Source organism: Muntiacus reevesi, chromosome 12 (assembly GCF_963930625.1).
Source record: "Muntiacus reevesi chromosome 12, mMunRee1.1, whole genome shotgun sequence".
NCBI classification, from domain to species: domain Eukaryota; kingdom Metazoa; phylum Chordata; class Mammalia; order Artiodactyla; family Cervidae; genus Muntiacus; species Muntiacus reevesi.
This window is the reverse complement of record NC_089260.1, coordinates 55,234,836-55,254,044: the sequence shown is the minus strand read 5'-3', so window position 1 is coordinate 55,254,044 and position 19,209 is coordinate 55,234,836. Positions and strand designations below refer to the sequence as shown.

The 19,209-nt window shown below is 40.4% G+C and overlaps 1 protein-coding gene across 3 annotated transcripts in view; it reads right to left on the bottom strand.

Moving 5' to 3' along the window:
- Window positions 1-7,450: 7,450 nt before the first annotated feature.
- The window catches only part of PLAG1 (PLAG1 zinc finger), a 49,444-nt gene continuing 37,685 nt past the window's right edge, over window positions 7,451-19,209 (bottom strand). The window contains exons 2-4 of one of the 3 annotated variants that reach the window (XM_065903321.1): window positions 17,590-17,688; window positions 14,303-14,661; window positions 7,451-13,794 (exon numbers count right to left, since the gene is read on the bottom strand). In XM_065903321.1, the coding sequence (XP_065759393.1) occupies window positions 12,537-13,794; window positions 14,303-14,544 (1,500 nt within the window). In that variant the 5' untranslated portion in view covers window positions 14,545-14,661; window positions 17,590-17,688 and the 3' untranslated portion in view covers window positions 7,451-12,536. The remainder of the gene's footprint in view (window positions 13,795-14,302; window positions 14,662-17,589; window positions 17,689-19,209) is intronic. The other 2 variants (XM_065903323.1, XM_065903322.1) reach the window with 2 other exon arrangements.

Here is a 19,209-nt window from a genome sequence, read left to right as displayed (position 1 = left end):
TCTAACTCTTTGCGACCCTGTGGACTGTAGCCCACCAGGCTCCTCTGTCCAAGGGATTTCCCAGGCAAGAATACTGGACTGGGTTGCCATTTCCTCCTCCAGGTTGCCATTTCCTTCCCCACCCAGGGATCGAACCTGTGTCTCCTGCACTGGCAGGCGAATTCTTTACCACTGAGCCACATGGGAAGCCATGTAAGTCCTTATGTGAGGGATGGCTCTGCCTGCTGCCTGCTTCTGGTAATAAAGTTTAACTGCAGCGCAACAATGCTGATTGGTTTACATCTTGTCTATGACTGAGTTTGAGTGACAGTAGCCACAATGAGTAGTTGTGACAGCAATCAGTTGACCCAAAAAACCTAAATTATTTCCTCTCTGACCTTTTTCAGAAAGTGTGTTGACAGAGCTCTAAAGCAATGTCCTGTGTGCTTCTTTAAAACTGGGTCACTTCCCTGCCCTCATTCCAGCTGGTGGGGAGGGGATAGGAAATGTGACGTCGGTCCCCTGCAGCATGTAACACTGTCACTTATGTTTTATTGGTGACAATGTAGCTCCATAGCCAATTGAGCTGCAAGGGGGTCTTAGGGGTGCAGTGTAATTGGCCCCAGCTAGACATGCCATGAGCCCGGCTACTGTTCTTTCACAGTGGTAAGGGAGTGGATTTGGAGGCTAGCTACCAGTCTCCATAGCTAAAGAGAGCTTTCTTTTGTCTTCTGTCTTTCTCTTTCAATAATGAAGAATTTTCAAGTCCTAATATTTTCCCAGCATAACTTAAACATTGACTTCGGAGGTTTAATATGACACATTCTTCTTTTCATGGCTTTTTTCCCCATGTAATTTCAGTTTGGATTTTTTTGTTTATCCACGGAATATTTAGGATGATGTTTCTTACTTTTCCAGTCGTTACCTATTTTTTAAAGTCATAGCTTTTTAAAAATATATATATATATATTTATTTTTTTGTCTGTGCCAGGTCTTAGTTGCAGGATCTTAGTTGAGGCACATGGGATCTAGTTCCCTGACCAGGGATTGAACCCATGCCTCTTGCAGTAGAAGCACAGTTTTAACCACTGGACCACCAGGGAAGTCCCTGGAGTTGGCGCTTTTGTAATATATGCATATGTATTTTATTTGCTTACTTATTTGGCTGCACTAGGTTTTAGTTTCAGCATTCAGGATCTTTAGTTGTGGCATATAAGCTCTTAGTTGCAACATGTGGGATCTACTTCCCTGACCAGGGATTGAACCCAGGTCCCCTGCACTGGGAGAGCAGAGTCTTAGCCACTGGGCCACCAGGGAAGTTCCTGAAGTCATATTCTTAATTATTTCTAATTTTATTAGTAGGATGTGGCCTTAACACTTATCCTTTTGAAAATGTGTTTACCTTATTTATGATCACACACATAAAAGATTTTGTAATACCTGGACATACATATGACTGTTGATGTATTCCTTCAAATGACAAAGTTTTATTCACTATATGCATCAAGCTTGATGGTATTATTTAATTTTATGTCCTTTCTTATTTTTTTCCATCTCGATCTGAAAGGATTACCAATCTCTCTCATTTCCAGGTAGCCCAGGGGTAAAGAATCTGCCCGTCAATGCAAGAAACACAAGAGACACAGGTTTGATTTCTGGGTCAGGAAGATCCCCTGGAGTAGGAAATGGCAACCCACTCTAGTATTCTTGCCTGGAAAATCCCATGGACAGAGGAGCCTGGTGGGCTACAGTTCATGGGGGTCGCAAAAAGTCAGACACAACTGAGCACAAATTGACTCTCATTGTGTGTAGAATAAGCAAAAAAAAAAAGGTTCTCCTTGAGTGGCTTTTTACTCACTGGCCTAACTGCTGAGGGTAAATGCAAACTAAAATTTGAATAAGATCTAAGAAGATTTCCAAATAATAATTTCTGTTATGAGAACTTATCATAGTACTTGGTGAAGTAACATCTTAAGAACCCTACCTACTTATCTCTAGATAGTCACTCAACTTTCAGAAAGTTTAAACAGAGCTAACAATTCCACAGAGCTTTTGAAGTACAAAGTTACAAGAATTGGAATCATCAAAGTTTCTTCTCTAATTTTGGTCCATTGCAGTGAACCTGTTCGGAGTGATTTCTGAAGAAAGGGTACACTATTATAGAATTTGCTTATTTCAGTGCAGCAGGGCAGAACAAAATGTGAGGTTTAAGTATGATCACACAGTCTTCAGTGTATCAAATAAGCCTTTCTATAGAACAAAGATAACCCGAGCATTACGACCGTCATATAAAATTTTTTCTAGGATCAAGAGTACTTCTGTTAAGCTATGTGTCCTAATTATTAAGATGGCTGAGAAAGGTCAAAGCCATCACTGCCCTTGAGGTGACAAATATATGTTCATTATCTGCTGTATACAGATGACATGGACAGAGCTTTGAATTCAGGGGCTTAAAAAAATTAAAAAAAAAAAAAAAAAAACAGACACATCCCTGAGAAGATCAAATAAAAGTTCATAGGGGAAATAAGATACTTTTCAGTGGGTGAAAGCTGAGAAGGTACTGTGAATGGAAGAGTGATCATCAAGAAACAGCTAGAGGGAGGGCTTCCCTGGTAGTCCAGTGGTTAAGACTCTGTGCTTCCAGTGCAGGAGACGTGGGTTACATCTCTGGTTGAGGAACTAAGATCCCATATGCTGTATGGTTAGGTCAAAAAAAAAAAAAAGAAGAAGAAAGGGCTCAGTTCAGTTCAGTTAAGATGCTCAGTCATGTCCGGCTCTTTGCGACCCCATGGACTGCAACACACCAGGCTTCCCTGTCCATCACCAACTCCCGGAGCTTGCTCAAACTCATGTCCATTGAGTCAGTGATGCTATCCAACCATCTCATCCTCTGTCATCTCTTTCTCCTCCTTCCTTCAATCTTTCCGAGCATTAGAGTCTTTTCTAAGGAGTCAGTCAGCCAAAGTATTGGAGCTTCAGCTTCAGCATCAGTCCATCCAATGAATATTCAGGACTGAATTCCTTTAGGATGGACTGATTGGATCTCCTTGCAGTCCAAGGGACTCTCAAGAGTCTTCTCCAACACCACAGTTCAAAAGCATCAGTTCTTTGGTGTTCAGCTTTCTTTATGGTTCAACTCTCACATCCATACATGACCACTGGAAAAACCACAGATATGACTTTGTTGGCAAAGTAATGTCTCTGCTTTTCAATATGCTGTCTAGGTTTGTCATAGTTTTTCTTTGTCACAGCCAAGTCCTTTTCTTCCAAGGAGCAGGCATCTTTTAGTTTCACGGCTGCAGTCATCATCTGCAGAGGATGGTAAGATTTTGGCATGTGGAATTCACAAGCATGCTCATGCTCGGTCGTGTCCCACTCTTTGTGACCCCATGGATTGTAGCCTGCCAGGCTCCTCTGTTCCTGGGATTCCCTGGGCAAGAATACTGGAGTGGGTTGCCATTTCCTTCTCCAGGGGATTTTCCTGACCCAGGGAAGGAACCTGGGTCTCCCGCATTGCAGGCAGATTCTTTACCAACTGTGCCACCCGGGAAGCCCTGGAATTCAGAGGCAGGAGCAGAGAAAGCTGGCATTCCAGGGAGGGATAAGCACAAGGAACAGTGAGTGGCTTCACATGAAAATGACAGAAACACTAAGAGGAGGAAACGGGCAGACCGCTGTCTAGAGTGGGAAAGAATTTTCAGGGTCCCTTAAAGCACTGACTGGTGCTAACCTGAAGCTCTTTTAGTAAATGTTGAGGTTAGGAATAACTACAGAAATAGCATATGAAAGGATTCAGGACAGAAAATACAATAGTAGGTGCACTTTACTCCTGTGAAAGTTAATGTAACTTAGGAAACTGGGAATAGTTGAACTGGTCTGCCTGCATTCTGTAAACAAAATGGTCTTCAAGATGTTTCTAAGGGTGTGTATTTATTACAGCCACTGATCACCACTACGTAATTCTGGGCTGGGAAAAGCTGACATAGCTTAAAATCTGAAATAGGGCATGGTTTAGGCTGTTAACCTACTTACATAATGCACATTCCTAGGACGTGAAAATCTGGTTATAGGAGTGATCTTAGAAATGTCACCAGGTGTGTGTAGATACAAACAGCAGGTCAATTATGTGTTTTTAGAAACAGCATGAACACCACATTGAAAGGGGTTCCAAGAAAAAGATGAGAGTTCTCTAATTACAGACTAAACTAAAAGTTAAACCTTTGCAAAAATGCTGCCACCTTAAAACGGGAATCTTCCACAGCTTATGTGAGGCACCATTACATTTCCAACTCTCATCTCTCCCGGAATCTCAAGACCTTGACTGAGGTATTACTACAAATGGAACATGTTTTCCAAAGGATTCAATTTATGAACGTTTCCATGTGTGCGTTAGGATAAGCATTGGTTTACATGTCAAGTATGCCTCTACAGTGTAAAGCAAGACTAGCCTGCTGACGTTTTTTAAAAGAAAACTGGTTCATTAGGAGAAAACCATTTTCATCTGCAATAACTGCAGTTATTAACAACACAGTCCTACTGTAGGGCCCAGGGAACTATACTCAGCATCCTGTGATAAGCCATAATGGAAAAGAATATGAAGAATGTATATATATGTGTATCTGAGTCACTTTGTTGCACAGAATAAATTAGCACATTGTCAAATCACCTGTACTTCAATAAGTAAAGTTTTAAAAAATCGTGGCAGTCAAAATACCAGTATGTAAAAGGAGAGCCCGAGGATTCCTTTATAGGTACAATCTCCATTAGGCACTGTGCTGTTTATCTCTTTTCTAAAGCAGTCAGAACTTGGGACCTTTTAACCAGTTTTTCTTTCTTAGCATAATTCTTTACAATATTGTGTAAGTTTCTGGTGTAGAGCAAAGGGCATCAGCTGTAAGTCTACATCTATCCCCTCCCTCTTGGATCTCCTTCCATCCCCGCCCAGCCCCATCCCCTCATGCCTTCTAGGTCATCAAAGAGCAGAGAGCTGAGCTCCCTGTGGTTTATAGCAGCTTCCCACTAACTATTTCACACGTGGATATATGTCAATCCAATCTCTCAGTTTGTCCCACCCTCCCCTTCCCACTGCGTCCACGTCATTCTTTATGTCTGCGTCTCTGTTCCCACCTTGCAAATAGGTTCATCTGTACCATTTTTCTAGATTCCACGTATATGCGTTAATATACGAAACTTTTCTCTCTCTGAGAATCTGGGAATTTGCATTCTCTGCTATTACAGTTTATCAGAGAGAAAGATGTCCTCATTTCTTTTGAAGTAAAACCAGAACCTCTAAAGAACAGCAGTTGACCTAGCTGTGTTAGTGTTTTCCAGAGAAACTGAAGCCATAGGATATTGCATAGAGATAAGAGATTTCCTATGAGAAAGTGGCTCACGACTGTGGAGGCTGACAAGTCTGAAATCTGCAGGGCAGGCCAGCAGGTTGGAGACTCAGGGAGGCTGGGGACCCATGGAGAGCTGATGCTGCAGGTCGAATATGAAGCCATCTGAAGGCAGAACTCCCTTTTCCTGGGAGAATTTTTTTTTTTTTTTCTTATGGCCTCCAACTGATGAGATGAGGCCCACCCACATTATGGAGGGCAGTCTGTTTTATTTTAAAGTCAGCTGACTATAAATGTTAATCGCATCTAACAAAATGTTAATCCACAGCAACAGCTAGACTGGTGCTTGACTAGACCAGGCATCCAGTCTGGGTACCACAGCCAAGCTGAGTGGACACATAAAATTAACCATCACACTAGTCAGGAGTCAAACATCTTCAGTAGACAGATTTATTATTGACCTCTGTGTTGAGTAGAAAGCAGGTGAAGTCGAGACATTCTGGGCTTGGTTGTTTTTAGTTTTAGCCTGAAACCGCCAATATTTGATCATTTTTGATCTACAAAAAAGGGTTAACTGGGTACAACTCAATACAGCATTTACACTTTCCCACTATTGTAATGATGGTGTCATCTTCATTCCAACACTTTATCAGGAAACCAGCCTCTTTCTATAAAGCTGACTCCTTGGAAACAGCCCAGGACTTTGCACGAAGAGGTGCCTATTGTTTAAGAAATGCTCATTTAAGGAAAAGTGGCAGCAAAAACTCAAGCTGTCTCTAGTTAGATTGAAGTTTTCCTCCCCTTAATGATAAACCATCAGTACGAACTTTTCATCTAACAAAAACTGGCATGAAGAAGTCTTTTAGCCCCACTGGTTCTATGGTGCAATGCTTATGCTTAATGCTCTACTTAAACTGCACTTCTAATTGCTTTTCCATAAGGGAGAATATACCTTAAATGAATTAACCCCAAACATCCTTTTTCAGAGTATTCTGACTATAAAAAGCAGTAGCATTTTCCCTTCTATAAATAGTCCTTGAAACATTTCATATGTGTGAATTTAAATAAAAATGTATGTAGTGTTAATGCTAAGAATTAACAAAGAAATGCTTTTAGATTTGCTGGAATTAAGTATGTGAAAAGAGGAACCGCCAAATGGGGAGTCGCCATGTATTTTCTTTACCTCACTGAAGGTAGAGGACCTTAGGACAGGAAAAGTCAAAGGTGAAGAAGCAATTTTTCCTATCATACTGAAAGAGGTGCTATGAGAAATCAAAAAAATATTTTTTTTTCCTGCAACTGGTTCCTGGCCAGATTATTAATTGGATTTTCAGAATTAATCTCTTTCTTTCAAAGATGCATCACTGTTTAACTGATGAATTTGAGATGAAATGATATCTGTGAGCTCATCACTCTGGTCCAGGTGTATGGTCAAAGGAGGGTTTTCAGCAAAGTTTTAGACAAGTAGCCCAAAGAGAACGTCTAAAAAAATAATTTACAGGACTGATGGACAGTAAGTGCCAAAGGAATGCTTAATGCCAATTTTATCTCATATGAATAAGAAACATGATTGATCTATACATTCTAACAGCCTTTGGGAGATTCTTTGTTTGAATTCTCGCCTGGATTAAAGTTTTGATGCACAACATTTTGACTTTTTTATTTACAATTTCTATCCTTCCTTTCAAGGTACAAAAGTTTTAAAACAAAACAAAAGAAACCCTAGAACTTTACATTTCAACAACCAAGTATTGTCCTAGAGGAAGCTATTAGAATCTTATATTTATCAAATGAGAAAATATTTAAAATTCAAAGGGAAAAAATGTTATACCAAATAGAACTTTATCATCTGTTAAAATTTCAGGAAGATCTACATTATCTAAAGCCATTCTATAATTTTTATTCATATATTTTTGTGGAGTTCACATATCTTTTTCTTACAGCAAACATAACACTGTAGGCCATGAGAAGCTGCAGTACTATTGTTTAATTAGCAGCAAATGAATATTTTATAACTGGGTAACTGGACAATAAATTAGCCTGCTTCTTTGGATGTGGGTGTTTAAAATGTAGTCTCGCTGCAGCTTCATAATGTGATTGCTATTTTACAGAGCTTATACACACACAGAAAATATGATCTTTGTCTATATTTTATACAAACACAACAGTAGTTTGTGAATACATTTTAAGTACATGATATACAGGATAAGCCACTTGATTTCCCGGTATCACAGAAGAGCGAATTTTAAATGCAATAAAAATATACATAATGCAGCCTGGAATGCAGTTTCTCTTTTCTATTTTGACTCAAAACTTTATCATCAGAACATTTTTAGAGTACTAGTCCAAACACTTTTTCGTCAGCTAAAAATACAATTTCAGCAGTCCAGCTTATGTTCAGGCATGATGCAATCCATTTCCGAATGGATGCCCAGTTTTTGTTAAATTCAAAGGGCTGTTAGTAACGTACAGCACGTTCTTCACTCCACACCGTATTATAAAGCCCATGTTTCTTTCCGAGTCACGGTCACCTTTGTGGACAAAGCTGGGTTTGTTCTGGTATAACATTTGCACGTCCAAGGTTTCCTTTTGCAAGTGCACATGAATACATTGTGGTGGGTGGTGTAAAAGTCTTGTTAAAGACAAATGAAGTCACAGTATAAAAATATATTGTACACCTTTACACCTAACGTAGTCCTTTTTTTTTTTTCCTATGGATAAAAAAAAATACGACTGAACGAGACAGAGAAGTCTGTAGCACCATGAAGAGTTGTATCCCAAGTTACATTAGCAGCATGATCCAACAGAATATTGAAGGAGTGTTTCTGAGAAGATACACATTCATTCTGGGTCATCTGTACCACTGAAGCTTATACAATGAAGTGTTTTACACATTAGCAATAGTTCTGTCCTTTCTAAGTTAGGTAACTTATCAAAAGACACTGCCTTCCGTCCTCAGAGGGTTGACAATATTGCAGAAGGGCCAGGGGTGACAAGAATGTGCCTTGCCCATTGTGGGTTGTATCATCTGGATGTATAGAGGATCAGAAAGGAGCTCTGCATGGGTTCTCAGCACAGAGCTACACAACACAGCTTAACATGGATCTATGGGATCACCACAGACTGTCTGTGTGATTGACATGGCTGCTGACACAGTGTGAGAAAAATAAGACAAGGTCTCAACACAGGCACTCATTTCTCAGAGGTAACAGTCTGCCATTGCTAATGAAGAATACATGACGTCTAAAAGATCTCCTCCAAAGTCACCTGGATCTCAGTAGGCTGGAAGCAACTTGGGTGAATATTTTTTTTTTTTTTTGTATTTTAACTTACATACTGGGAAGACAGTGTGTTTTGAGACACGTAAACCTTGTAAAAAAATAAACCATTGTAAAACCTTATGAAAAGACACACACTGATTCTGTGCAATATAGCAAATTGATAAGAAAACACTGTAAAACTGTACCTGTTTAAAATACCGTCTACCATTCTTGAACACAAAGCATTATATATCAAAGGCCTATATATCTATCCTCTAATGGCACTTGAAACAAATTATAATAAGTCTTAAAATAAAAGGCATAACCTATAAGAAAGTTTTTCTGTAAAGGTTTAGATTCGTTTTGAAAGTGCTATATCTTGTAATATGTGTAGTATAGAGGCTGACCAAGCTCTATTTTTTAAAAAAATATTGGCCTATATATGTGTATTGCTTACTAGATGAATAATCCTGAAAATATGTACTCTTTAACATTCATTATTAGCTTAATAAAGCAGTCAGCTCTGGCTCATGTTTTCAGTCAGTATATGGTTTTTAAAAACCGCTACTGTCCAAATTAACACAATATATCACTATGTTGCACAAGTGACGAAGAAGAATAAAACACAAGCAACACATCCGCAAAAATACATAGTTTGGAAGAAACACCTACATGAAATTAACAAGTTGCACAAAGAGTAGCGCGTGATCAGTCAGGACACGAACAACGAAACTTGGTAACAGGGTTGTAAGATGCAGGTTGTAGCAGTGACCAGTAGCTATCAAGGTGATGTTTGGGTCCATCCATGGAGAATATTGCTTATAGTGTCAGTATCCTTCCATGCTCGTAAACTTCAGTATCTGGTGATCTTAATTTGTACAAACACGTGGAAGGTCAAACTGAATGAGGTTCAATATCTTGTCTGAGGTCCAAATTCTAAACTGAGATATTTTTACTTAATAACAATCCCTTTAAAAAACCAACCAACCAACCAACCCAAGCAAAGGCACTACTAGAAATTTCGAGGATGATGATTCTGGCCACTGGAGAATGAAAACAGAATTGGCAATCATTATTTTTAATCACATCCAGTTGACATCGAAAGTGTCAATTTTCTTTTTAAGGAAAAAAAAAAAAAGAGCCAGTTCGGTGTTACAGCCTTGTCAGACCATTGTGCAATTAAAATAAAATGAGTCTACCTCATGTTTAATAGAGATTCTCTCAAAGGGGGTTTAGTGACCACTACAGTCAGTTTAAAAAATGAATGAGCTGAATTCCCTCTTACTTGGAAGTGTGATTTCAAGTCTGTGGGGAAAGCAACAGGCAAAGGGGTGTGTACACGAGAAAATAGAGTCCACAATTTCAGCCCTGGTGCCCTGGAAGGTATGCTGGGCGAGAATTAGGCTAAAAATATATATATACACCTACATGGCGCCATTCCCCATTTCCAAAATGCTTTATTTAATAAATCCTGGTACTCCCTTTTTACTTTTTTATTAGCAGTGAAATACAGCCCACCAAAAGGCCAACATCTCAGTTCGTTCATCTGACTTCTCTTTAAGCAAATTTTAGACAAAAATAAAGTAGTGCTTCCACACTTGTGATTTGTGATTTCTATTTAAAAACAGGTTTTCTATTTATTTGTGCTCTGTCACCAAAATTTTTTTTCTTTTTTCTTTTCCTCTCAACGGTGATTAAAGCAATATTGAACACTAATCATTCAATTAATGATTTAAGTAAGCAATCTGTTTCATAGAAACTAAAGCGGGCCGCAACACAGCAGAGCTAAAAGCCTACTTTGAGAGCAAACAGTCTCCTAGGCAAACGCTCAGGAGCAGTTTGAAAAATTTTTAAATGTATTTCCTTATTAACATATATAATTTTAATGCCTTTGGAACACACTTTTTAATAAAATGTAACTTTTAATAATAAAATTTAAATACATACGTATAAAAACTACTGCTCCTGGGATTTAAAAAAAACAAAACAAATAGGAGCATGATAAAAATACTGGAGCCAAAGCTCCGTACGAGAGCAACTCTGATTCTATGAAGTGCGATACACATGTGTGTACATATATATCATATATAGTGAAACCCCCATTTACATTATTACAATTTACATCTCTCCACAAATTATACTACTCCCCAATAGTTTAAATAACGCATTATATTCAGTAATCTGCACTCATTTTTAGAACTTCTTGGTAAACATGGAGATCCGCAGTGATAGCTGGCCCTGTCAAAGGGAAGAGAAGCTTCCACACAGGGCTCATGAGTGCTCAGAAATATTTTTTTTTTTAAAGAGATATATACTCTTCTATAAACCCTCCCTCCTCAAACCCACCCCGACAGACAGGGTCCCCAAATAAGGTGTTAACAAGTGCTTAATAAGATACGTTTCTTAGGTTGATGCCCCCAATCGATTATTGGAAAAGTAGCATAGTAGTTTGACCTTTGAGAAAATGTACTGGCTGTCTAAAGCGAGGAAAGCCTGTGATAACTACTGTATTCACGGAACACCACGCTCCTGTTATTTTTCACATCACCAAAGACAGGGCTTGTTTCACTGTGCTCTTCTCCCTCCCTCTGCGAATTCAGCTTCTTTGTGATGTTCCTCCCACTTTCCCAGGGACTTGTAAAAGTGGGGTTTACAGTATTTTCTTTTAGTCACTTAAATTTTGTGATCCTTCCTCAAATAGTTTTTGAATGCATTTAACTTTAAAGTCTCTGCCCAAAAACAGCAGGGAAAATGAATTAACACTGATGAGAAAGATACCACAGTGCGGGGCGGCGGTGGCTGGCGGGCAGGTTGTTCTCTTCTCTGCTTTTGGTGCTCAGGGAGAGAAAACTGAATCAAAGGGAGCAAGAAGTGATGTAAGTGATATGCTATGACCTGACCCCTCATTTCCACCCTGGCAACAGGGGACGTGGTCCCCAGACAAGTCCCTAGCAGAGTGGCAGGCCTGCCTGGGGTCTCTCACCCTAGAAGATGGGACTGCCCCACCCCCGGGATAAGCACACCTGTGTTCCCCAACAGCTCTGGACTCTGGACTAATTCTGTAGTGAGATGCCAAGGGAAATGGCTGGCTGTCCTCGACCTACCCTCTGACCACGAAAGATGGAGAAGATGAAAGAGACGCACCTAAAGACTGACGCTGAAGACTCTTGACGCCATAGACTACTAGCATGAATGCAACAGCAAGACAGCAACAAGGATAAAACGTGGCAAACATCCTGTGTACTAATTTAAGGCCAACTCTTAAGTAACATGGACTGCCGGGTCACCTTCCTAGGGGGTCTCTGTTTGCTACAAACACTGGTGCGCTTTGTGTCTAGGATCTGTTTTTCTTACACGTGCATGAAAAAGATAGCAAACATTTGAGCCAGACAATAGCAAGTCTTCAAAATATACTGACCTGAAATTATGGTAATATCTAAGAAACATATGCTATGTCCCCAGACTGGATTCTAAATTCATTTGAAGCATTTGCTTATTAATCCATTTAGAGGCTAGTAAAATTTTTTTAAACTCTCAGGTCATTCATGTACGTTTTAGAAAACTTACATTCTGTAGCAAAATATTTTTAAAGAGCCAAATGTCAAAAGGTAGAGCCATTGATCTCGGACAAAAATGCAAAGTTTAAGATCCAACAGTAAGTCAGAACATGGGATTTGTAAGACTTGACTGCTAATAATGGCTTTCCTATATGAGAAATCGTCTTAAATATGACAGTTGGCAGTGAATCAGGACAAAATACCCAGGTAAACATAGCTGAACACAAATGGTTCTGAAGCTCATTTAAAAAGCTAGTTTCTATTTTATACTGGCTTAATGAAAATTGGTACTATACAGAAGCAGAAACTGTGATACTGTCTTAAAGTAGGCACTAAAACCAGAATGGTCAGCTAAGGCAGGGCTGCACGTACGTTTGGGCCTCGATGCGCACGCTGGGACTCTACTGGAAAGCCTGGTGGAAGCGGGGCAGGGTTGTGCTCGTGCTCAGACTGCTGGTGAAGGCCGCGGACAGCGAGTGCAGAGAGCCCAGCCCTATCGTGCTGGCAGGATCCGGCAGGTCCTGGCTCTGCGTGGGGAGCTGGGACACGGAAGAGTGTGCCTCCTCCTGGGAGTAGCTCATCCCCAGGCTCCCCACCGAGATCGGGTTATAGGGAGGGCCGTTTAATGGTATGAAATTGAACAGCTGAGAGAAATCCAATGCTGGTGTGTTCAGGGGGTCACTGATGGAGATGGAGCTTTTGGACAGGGAGAGGTCACCCGCGCTGTCCTCCAGGGACCCGAGCTGTGGCTCCAGCCCCAGTTTGGACGAGGACGCTGGAGAGTCCTGGGAGGAGGAGGGCATGCCGCCCTGCAGCTCCATCAGGTAGCTCTCAATCTCCCCCTTCAAGGGCTGTTCTTTTTCGGGAATAGAGATGGCGTATGAGGTAGAACTGAACGGGTACTTGAAGGAAAGGTGGTGGGAGGGGTGGACAGCATCCATGTCTATGGGGCACGTCATGCCCAAAGGCAGGGTGGTGATCATCTGGTGGGCAGAGCCCGAGCTCTGCACGGACTGGAACGGAGTGTTGTAGAGGTTCAGCTGCAGCGTGCTGGGGAACGGCTTGGACAGCAGCTCGCTGGAGGGCAGCGACATCACCGGGAGGAGCTCGTCCTTGATGGGCACCGACACGTTGCAGGTGAAGGGATCCAGGAAGTCCACGGGCTCCGTCTTGACCTTCAGGAGCTCCTGGTTGTGGCTCTTCTTCATGTGCCGCGTCAGGTGATCCTTGCGCCCGAACCTCTGAGCGCAGTACTGGCAGAGGAAGTCCTTCCTTCCCGTGTGCACCACCATGTGTCGGCGCACGTCCTTGCGCGTGTAGAAGCGGCGGTCGCAGTGCTCGCATGGGTGCTTCTTCTCCTTCACGCCGCCCGCCGACTTGCCCGCGTGCGACTTCAGGTGCTCCAGCAGCACGCCGGTGCTCTCGAACGTCTGCAGGCACACCTTGCAGGTGAGGTCGCCGCTCGTGGCCGCGTGCAGGGCCAGGTGCCGCTTGAAGCCCAGCTTGGTGTTGTAGCTCTTGCCGCACTCCTCGCACTTGAACGTCTCTTTGTTGGGGTCGTGCGTGTGCAGGTGGTTCTTCAGGTGGTCCTTCCGGTGAAACATTTTCTCGCAATAGTTACACTTGTGGGTTTTCTCGGGAGAGTGCGTAGCCATGTGCCTTGAACACAGACATATTCTGTCAGCGTTATGGTAAGAACGGCCTGGCCTCCCTGTTCAAACGGAAGCTAAGCTGCTAGGCTAACACAGACCTGCCCTACTCACGGACACTCTCTAACTCACTACGCGTCTGCTACAAAGGGTAGTTAACACACCTAAACACTGCAGACCTGGAACCATCTAAGTCGCCACTTTAGTTCTCGCTGGTTTTTAGTGATTGCAAATGCAACTGAGCAAGACAGAATATACTCACGTTAACGTCCACACCCTTCTCTTGCAATTTCTTTGTACAAACGGACATTCTACTCTCGTTTAAGCATTGCATTAAAAAAGATCAAAAAGCACTAACACATAAAAGTCTGTGACTTAGAATGCTAAAACTAATCTACTTAAACATTTCTCTCTGCAAGTCAGCGGAAAGAGGTGGATACAAATATATACGTTAACAATGGCTTCAAATAGCCAACATAATAGAAAATAGAATCTGAAAGACAAATAGAGTTTAATACCTTTGTAATTTGTACTTAGAAACAAAGGCTTTCGTGCAGTCTTGTTGTATGCACTTGTAGGGCCTCTCTCCTGTGTGAGAGTAGGAGTGCACCTTTAATTTCTCAACACTGTTAAAGGCCTTGTCACACAGTTGGCAAGGAAAGTTTTTTCTTGGTTTGGTTTCACCACGCTTACGTTTCCCTGAAGGGACTTTCTGGGTATCTCTTACTTCTGACAAATCACCAGGAATGACAGTGGCCATCGCAGCCTAAAGCAGGCCTTCTTGTTGGACACTTGGGAACTGCCCAACTCCACTAAATGATTTAGCTTTAGGTGGCTTCTCAAGTTTCATGTGGTCGTAAAAGAAAGCAAAAAGGGACTGGAAAAAAAAATAAGAAACAACTAGTTTGTAACTAGATTTAATTTTTAAAAGTTTTACTTGCTATGTGATGCTTTTGAATTAAAAAAGAAAGAAGAAACCATAAAATGGATTCAGCTGGTCTAATGTAATATCTGTAGGCTTCTTTTACATTTGTCAAAATACATATTAAGGCATTGCTCAGAATGAACAGTTCACAGATCCCCTGAGATCCCACCTGACAAACGTTGTACGCAGGGAGAGCAGCAGGGAACCCTCGGGAATCATCAGGACGTGACACTGAAAGTAGCATCATTAAAGCTTCACTTTTTACAAGGACCCAGAGAACATAAATCTCGCTGAGAACATAAAAATGTTTCCACGTATGTTTTAATGTCTAAAAATCCTCTTAATTTGTGTGAGGCGGCTCTAGTCACAATTTGTGTCGTAGAAAAATAAAGCTAATCAGCCAAAAACTCTTTCAGGCACCTCGTGAACCGTTCAGTCCAGGGAAGGAGTTCTCAGGACAGAGACACCAGAGGCCTGAAAGAGTTGAACTCATTGCCCAAGGTGAAAATCAATTCTTTACATCAGTGTCATCACACGCAGAGGGGTTTCTGATTCAAGAGTAGACATGACTTGTCTTCAGGACAAATATGCATTCTTGAGGTGGTGAAATGTTTTGGTGTTATGTTAGGTGAGGGTCATGGCTCCCTGTCTCTTGGGTGGAAGCAACAATTTGGCTGAAGTAACTTTCCCCACCATCTTTCACATCACAGAAGACGACGCTGTTCATCGGGCACCCAAGGAGAGCGGATGAGCCAGATATAGAGGGCTAGTCTCTGACACACCTGTGACAGGGGTGAGCACAGTACTTGGGCGGGGTACATCAGTGTGGAGGTTTGAAAAAGGTGGGTCAGAGTTTCAATTCACTATCAATGCTTTGAGAAAGAAAGAATGAAATGTCTATCGTGTATGCCAAACGTATGTCTACTTAAAAACTTACATTGACTGAAACCCTTGAAAACTTGTGGACAAGAGATAGTAAATATTATCAACTGTATTTCTCAGAGGAAGAAACTAGTTCCCAAAAGATCCATTTGATATTAAAAAATTAAACGATTCCTCAAGGTTCGTGAATGCTAGTTTTTAGCAGGGCACTATATTTCTAAGAGACACAGAACTAATAACACCGGCAACCTCTTTCAAAAAGATCTGATTTTAAATTGAAAATTGGTAGGTGGCTAAATGTTATCAACTACTGATCAATTGGATTTCTCATCCTATTATATATTCAAAAAACAATGAAAACCAGTTTTTTTCTATCACTTGTGTTTTGGCATCAGACTGACACTTGCCCTCACTAAAAGTGGATGGATTTAACCTACATTTTTGTAAAATTAAGTGTACATTGCAATTGATCCTATTGTATTTTAATATAGAGGATGTCCCTGAACAGGCAAAATATAGCAATCGTCGCTCATGTGACTGAAGTGTAAAGCATGTGCATGCATTAATCGGCGTCTGATTCACATAGCCTTTCTTCTTCGGTAGGCAGACACAACAAGGCTTTCCTTCACGCCTGTTTCCTCTGCAGTTTAAACGTGACATTACCACTTTTTTCACACAACAGCAGGGTACAAACTCAAGTTCCCACATACTGTGGAATTATGTGAGAAATAAATATCAAAAGATATTGGAAAATAACCCACATATTTTCAAGTACAATGTGACCGTTACCAAGAAAGACCTTGGACTTGGTCATCAAAAGCCACAAGAAGGTGAAGAGACTGAAAAAAACACAGAGGGTTATTGCAGAGAAGACAGCATTTGTACCCAGCGATTGTGTGAAAGCTGGATAAATCTTAATTACACTGAATCAGTGCACAGTGCTTTCTGGGTAGACTATATCCTTCTACTTTTCTATCTATTCATTCTACGAATTTTTAAGAGTTTGCTATTTTGAGAAATTCCAACTAAAAATCTTAATTTATCTACTTAAAAGTTGTAATATGTATTAGAACTATATGTAACTCTGTTCTGTATTTTCCAAGTCTCCTGTATATGTGCTATCATACTTTTCATAATTTAAAAAATAAAAAAAAATTTTTTTAAGTGACATTAACACAATTAATGCAACTGACATCACTACTGCTAACACAGTGTGTTCCCTCTGGTTTTAGATTTTTTTGAATCTCAAGGGCTTGTTCTTTTCCTGTTATATTTTCATTCAAGACACAGCTTCTCTGCCTCTCTCAGAAATATCTAAACAGCTATTCTGCTGTAACCAGTAAAGACAACATAAGTTGGTATAAAGCATTCTGCCAAAGCAGGAAAAAAGAGTGATGTTGACTATCTGATTTCCTAACATGATGCTTTTGTGCATCTATTTAGAATGGTGTGGGAAACAAGCTGTTAAATTTTGCAACTGTTAAGTCAACAGGGAATACAAAGTATCTAAACCCCCATGTATAACTAATATCTGAAAATATTTCAAAGACTGGTCATATTTTGCCATTATCATGTTAGAAGAACCTAACCATAATTGGGCACAGAATTCCAGTTGAGAAAAACAGTTTTTAAGTTACTGAAAAAAATGTACTAAAACTGCATCATGATGCAGCAAACAATTGATCCTATGAAAATTGGTGACACTCAATATGGAGTAACACAAGAATTCTGTTATCTTTGGATGTACAGACTGAGCAATGAAGAATTGCATATTTCAAATATTACACTTTTCTAAGACCAGCTGAAATTTTTTCATGGCTAACAATATCATTTAACTCAATATATTGCAAAACTTAAATTACTTACAGTGCATTTAAAAACTATAGGATAAAGTTGTGACTCAACATTGTATAAAAATCCAAATTCATAATATGCATATCAACCAAATACGTCAAAGATACATGCACAGAACTGCAGTGATTTTTGTTCGATGCATACCTGATGATGGATGGACGAAGCCTCAGACCTTGATCTTAGCCAGTCCCATTGACTCTTCGTGGAAGAGAGCGGAATCCAGTCCTTCCCATTTTGGCCAACCTATGAAACAAAAAATAAGCATGGACTACACTCTAAACGGAACCAGTCCGTAAGTGATGGAAAATACGGGATCAGAGAATGGCAATTTCATGACACATGCTTTCATTCAGTACTCGGCTGAAGAGTCATGCATTAATTTTTACCAGTTGCAAATCTTTATTAGTTCTGAGCACATTTACATGACCAAATTAAGGCAGAAATGAAAAGTAAGACAGTATTACCTAGATAAATGGCATCTCATGATGCTGAATGACCCCACACTTCTTCCCCAAATTCAATTTTTTAATCCTAACTCGCCTACTCAGAGAAATGCCTATTAGGGTGACTGTAAACCAAATGGATCAAATTTTCATGAAGCTAAACACTACTCAAGAACAGACAAGCTCGGTTGTCTCTTGGGGACAGTGCACCAGCAGCCTGAGCTCAGAACAACAGCGGGCTCCCTGAGGAGAGCACCTCCAAGCTCACACTGCCCGTGCTTGTGCAACACGGGCTTCTCTAAGCTACACGTGTGTTACCTGCAAGAGCCCACACTTTATTTCCCAGGATGCTGCAAGCACTGCATGTGACAATTGCTGACATGTGGCAATAACCGTGCACTCCTTAGATTTCAAAAGCATGCAAGGGAAGTTAAATATAGGTTTGCTACAGGAGAAGGGGTGTTTTATGAGATCGATGTTGAAAAATCTTAAAATATCTTAAAAATGCCTATTAGTAGCAAGATCCTTAGGAGACTAAGAACACGCATTAAAAAAAAATCTGCTAATAATTCCTGATTGTACAAGTAAATGTGAAAAGAACAAACAGCAGAAATAGTCAAAGAGAAGGGAAAAAAAAGTAGAATTCTTTATTATAGCAAGTATAGGGCACAGAGAAATAAGTAAACCCTAAATGGTTTAAAGATAACAATTCAGAAATCATGATTATGAGAATCTGAGGAGAATATAAATCAAATACTTGAAACAAAATAAGCTTCCCCGATGACAGGCTAAATGACAATAATTTTACTTAACATTCTAAGTGAAGTGAAGTGAAAGTCACTCAGTTGTGTCCAAATCTTGCAACCCCATTGACTGTAACCTGCCAGGTCCCTCTGTTCATCGGGCTCTCCAGGCAAAAATACTGGAGTGGGTTACCATTTCCTTCTCCAGGGGATCTTCCTGACCCAGGAATTGAACCTGAGTCTCCTGCATTGCAGGCAGATTCTTTACCGACTGAGCTATGAGGGAAGCCCTAAGATTCTAAACACACATCTAATTAATTCCCCCTGAAATCAAGTTTTCAAATACTTTAAGAATTTGATGATCTGCAGATACAATATTTAATAGAGGGCATTCAAGCATCAATACAAAAATACTATAGGTATATGTGAAAGCAGTTATTATTCTCATAGTTTAAAAGACAAGAGAAAACAAAAATTTAGGCTAATAAAGGATGCTCAACAAAGTTAAAGCAAAGGCTCCATTTTTTGGAAAAGCACAGAACATGCATAAATGGAAGAATTGAATTCTGCACCTCAAA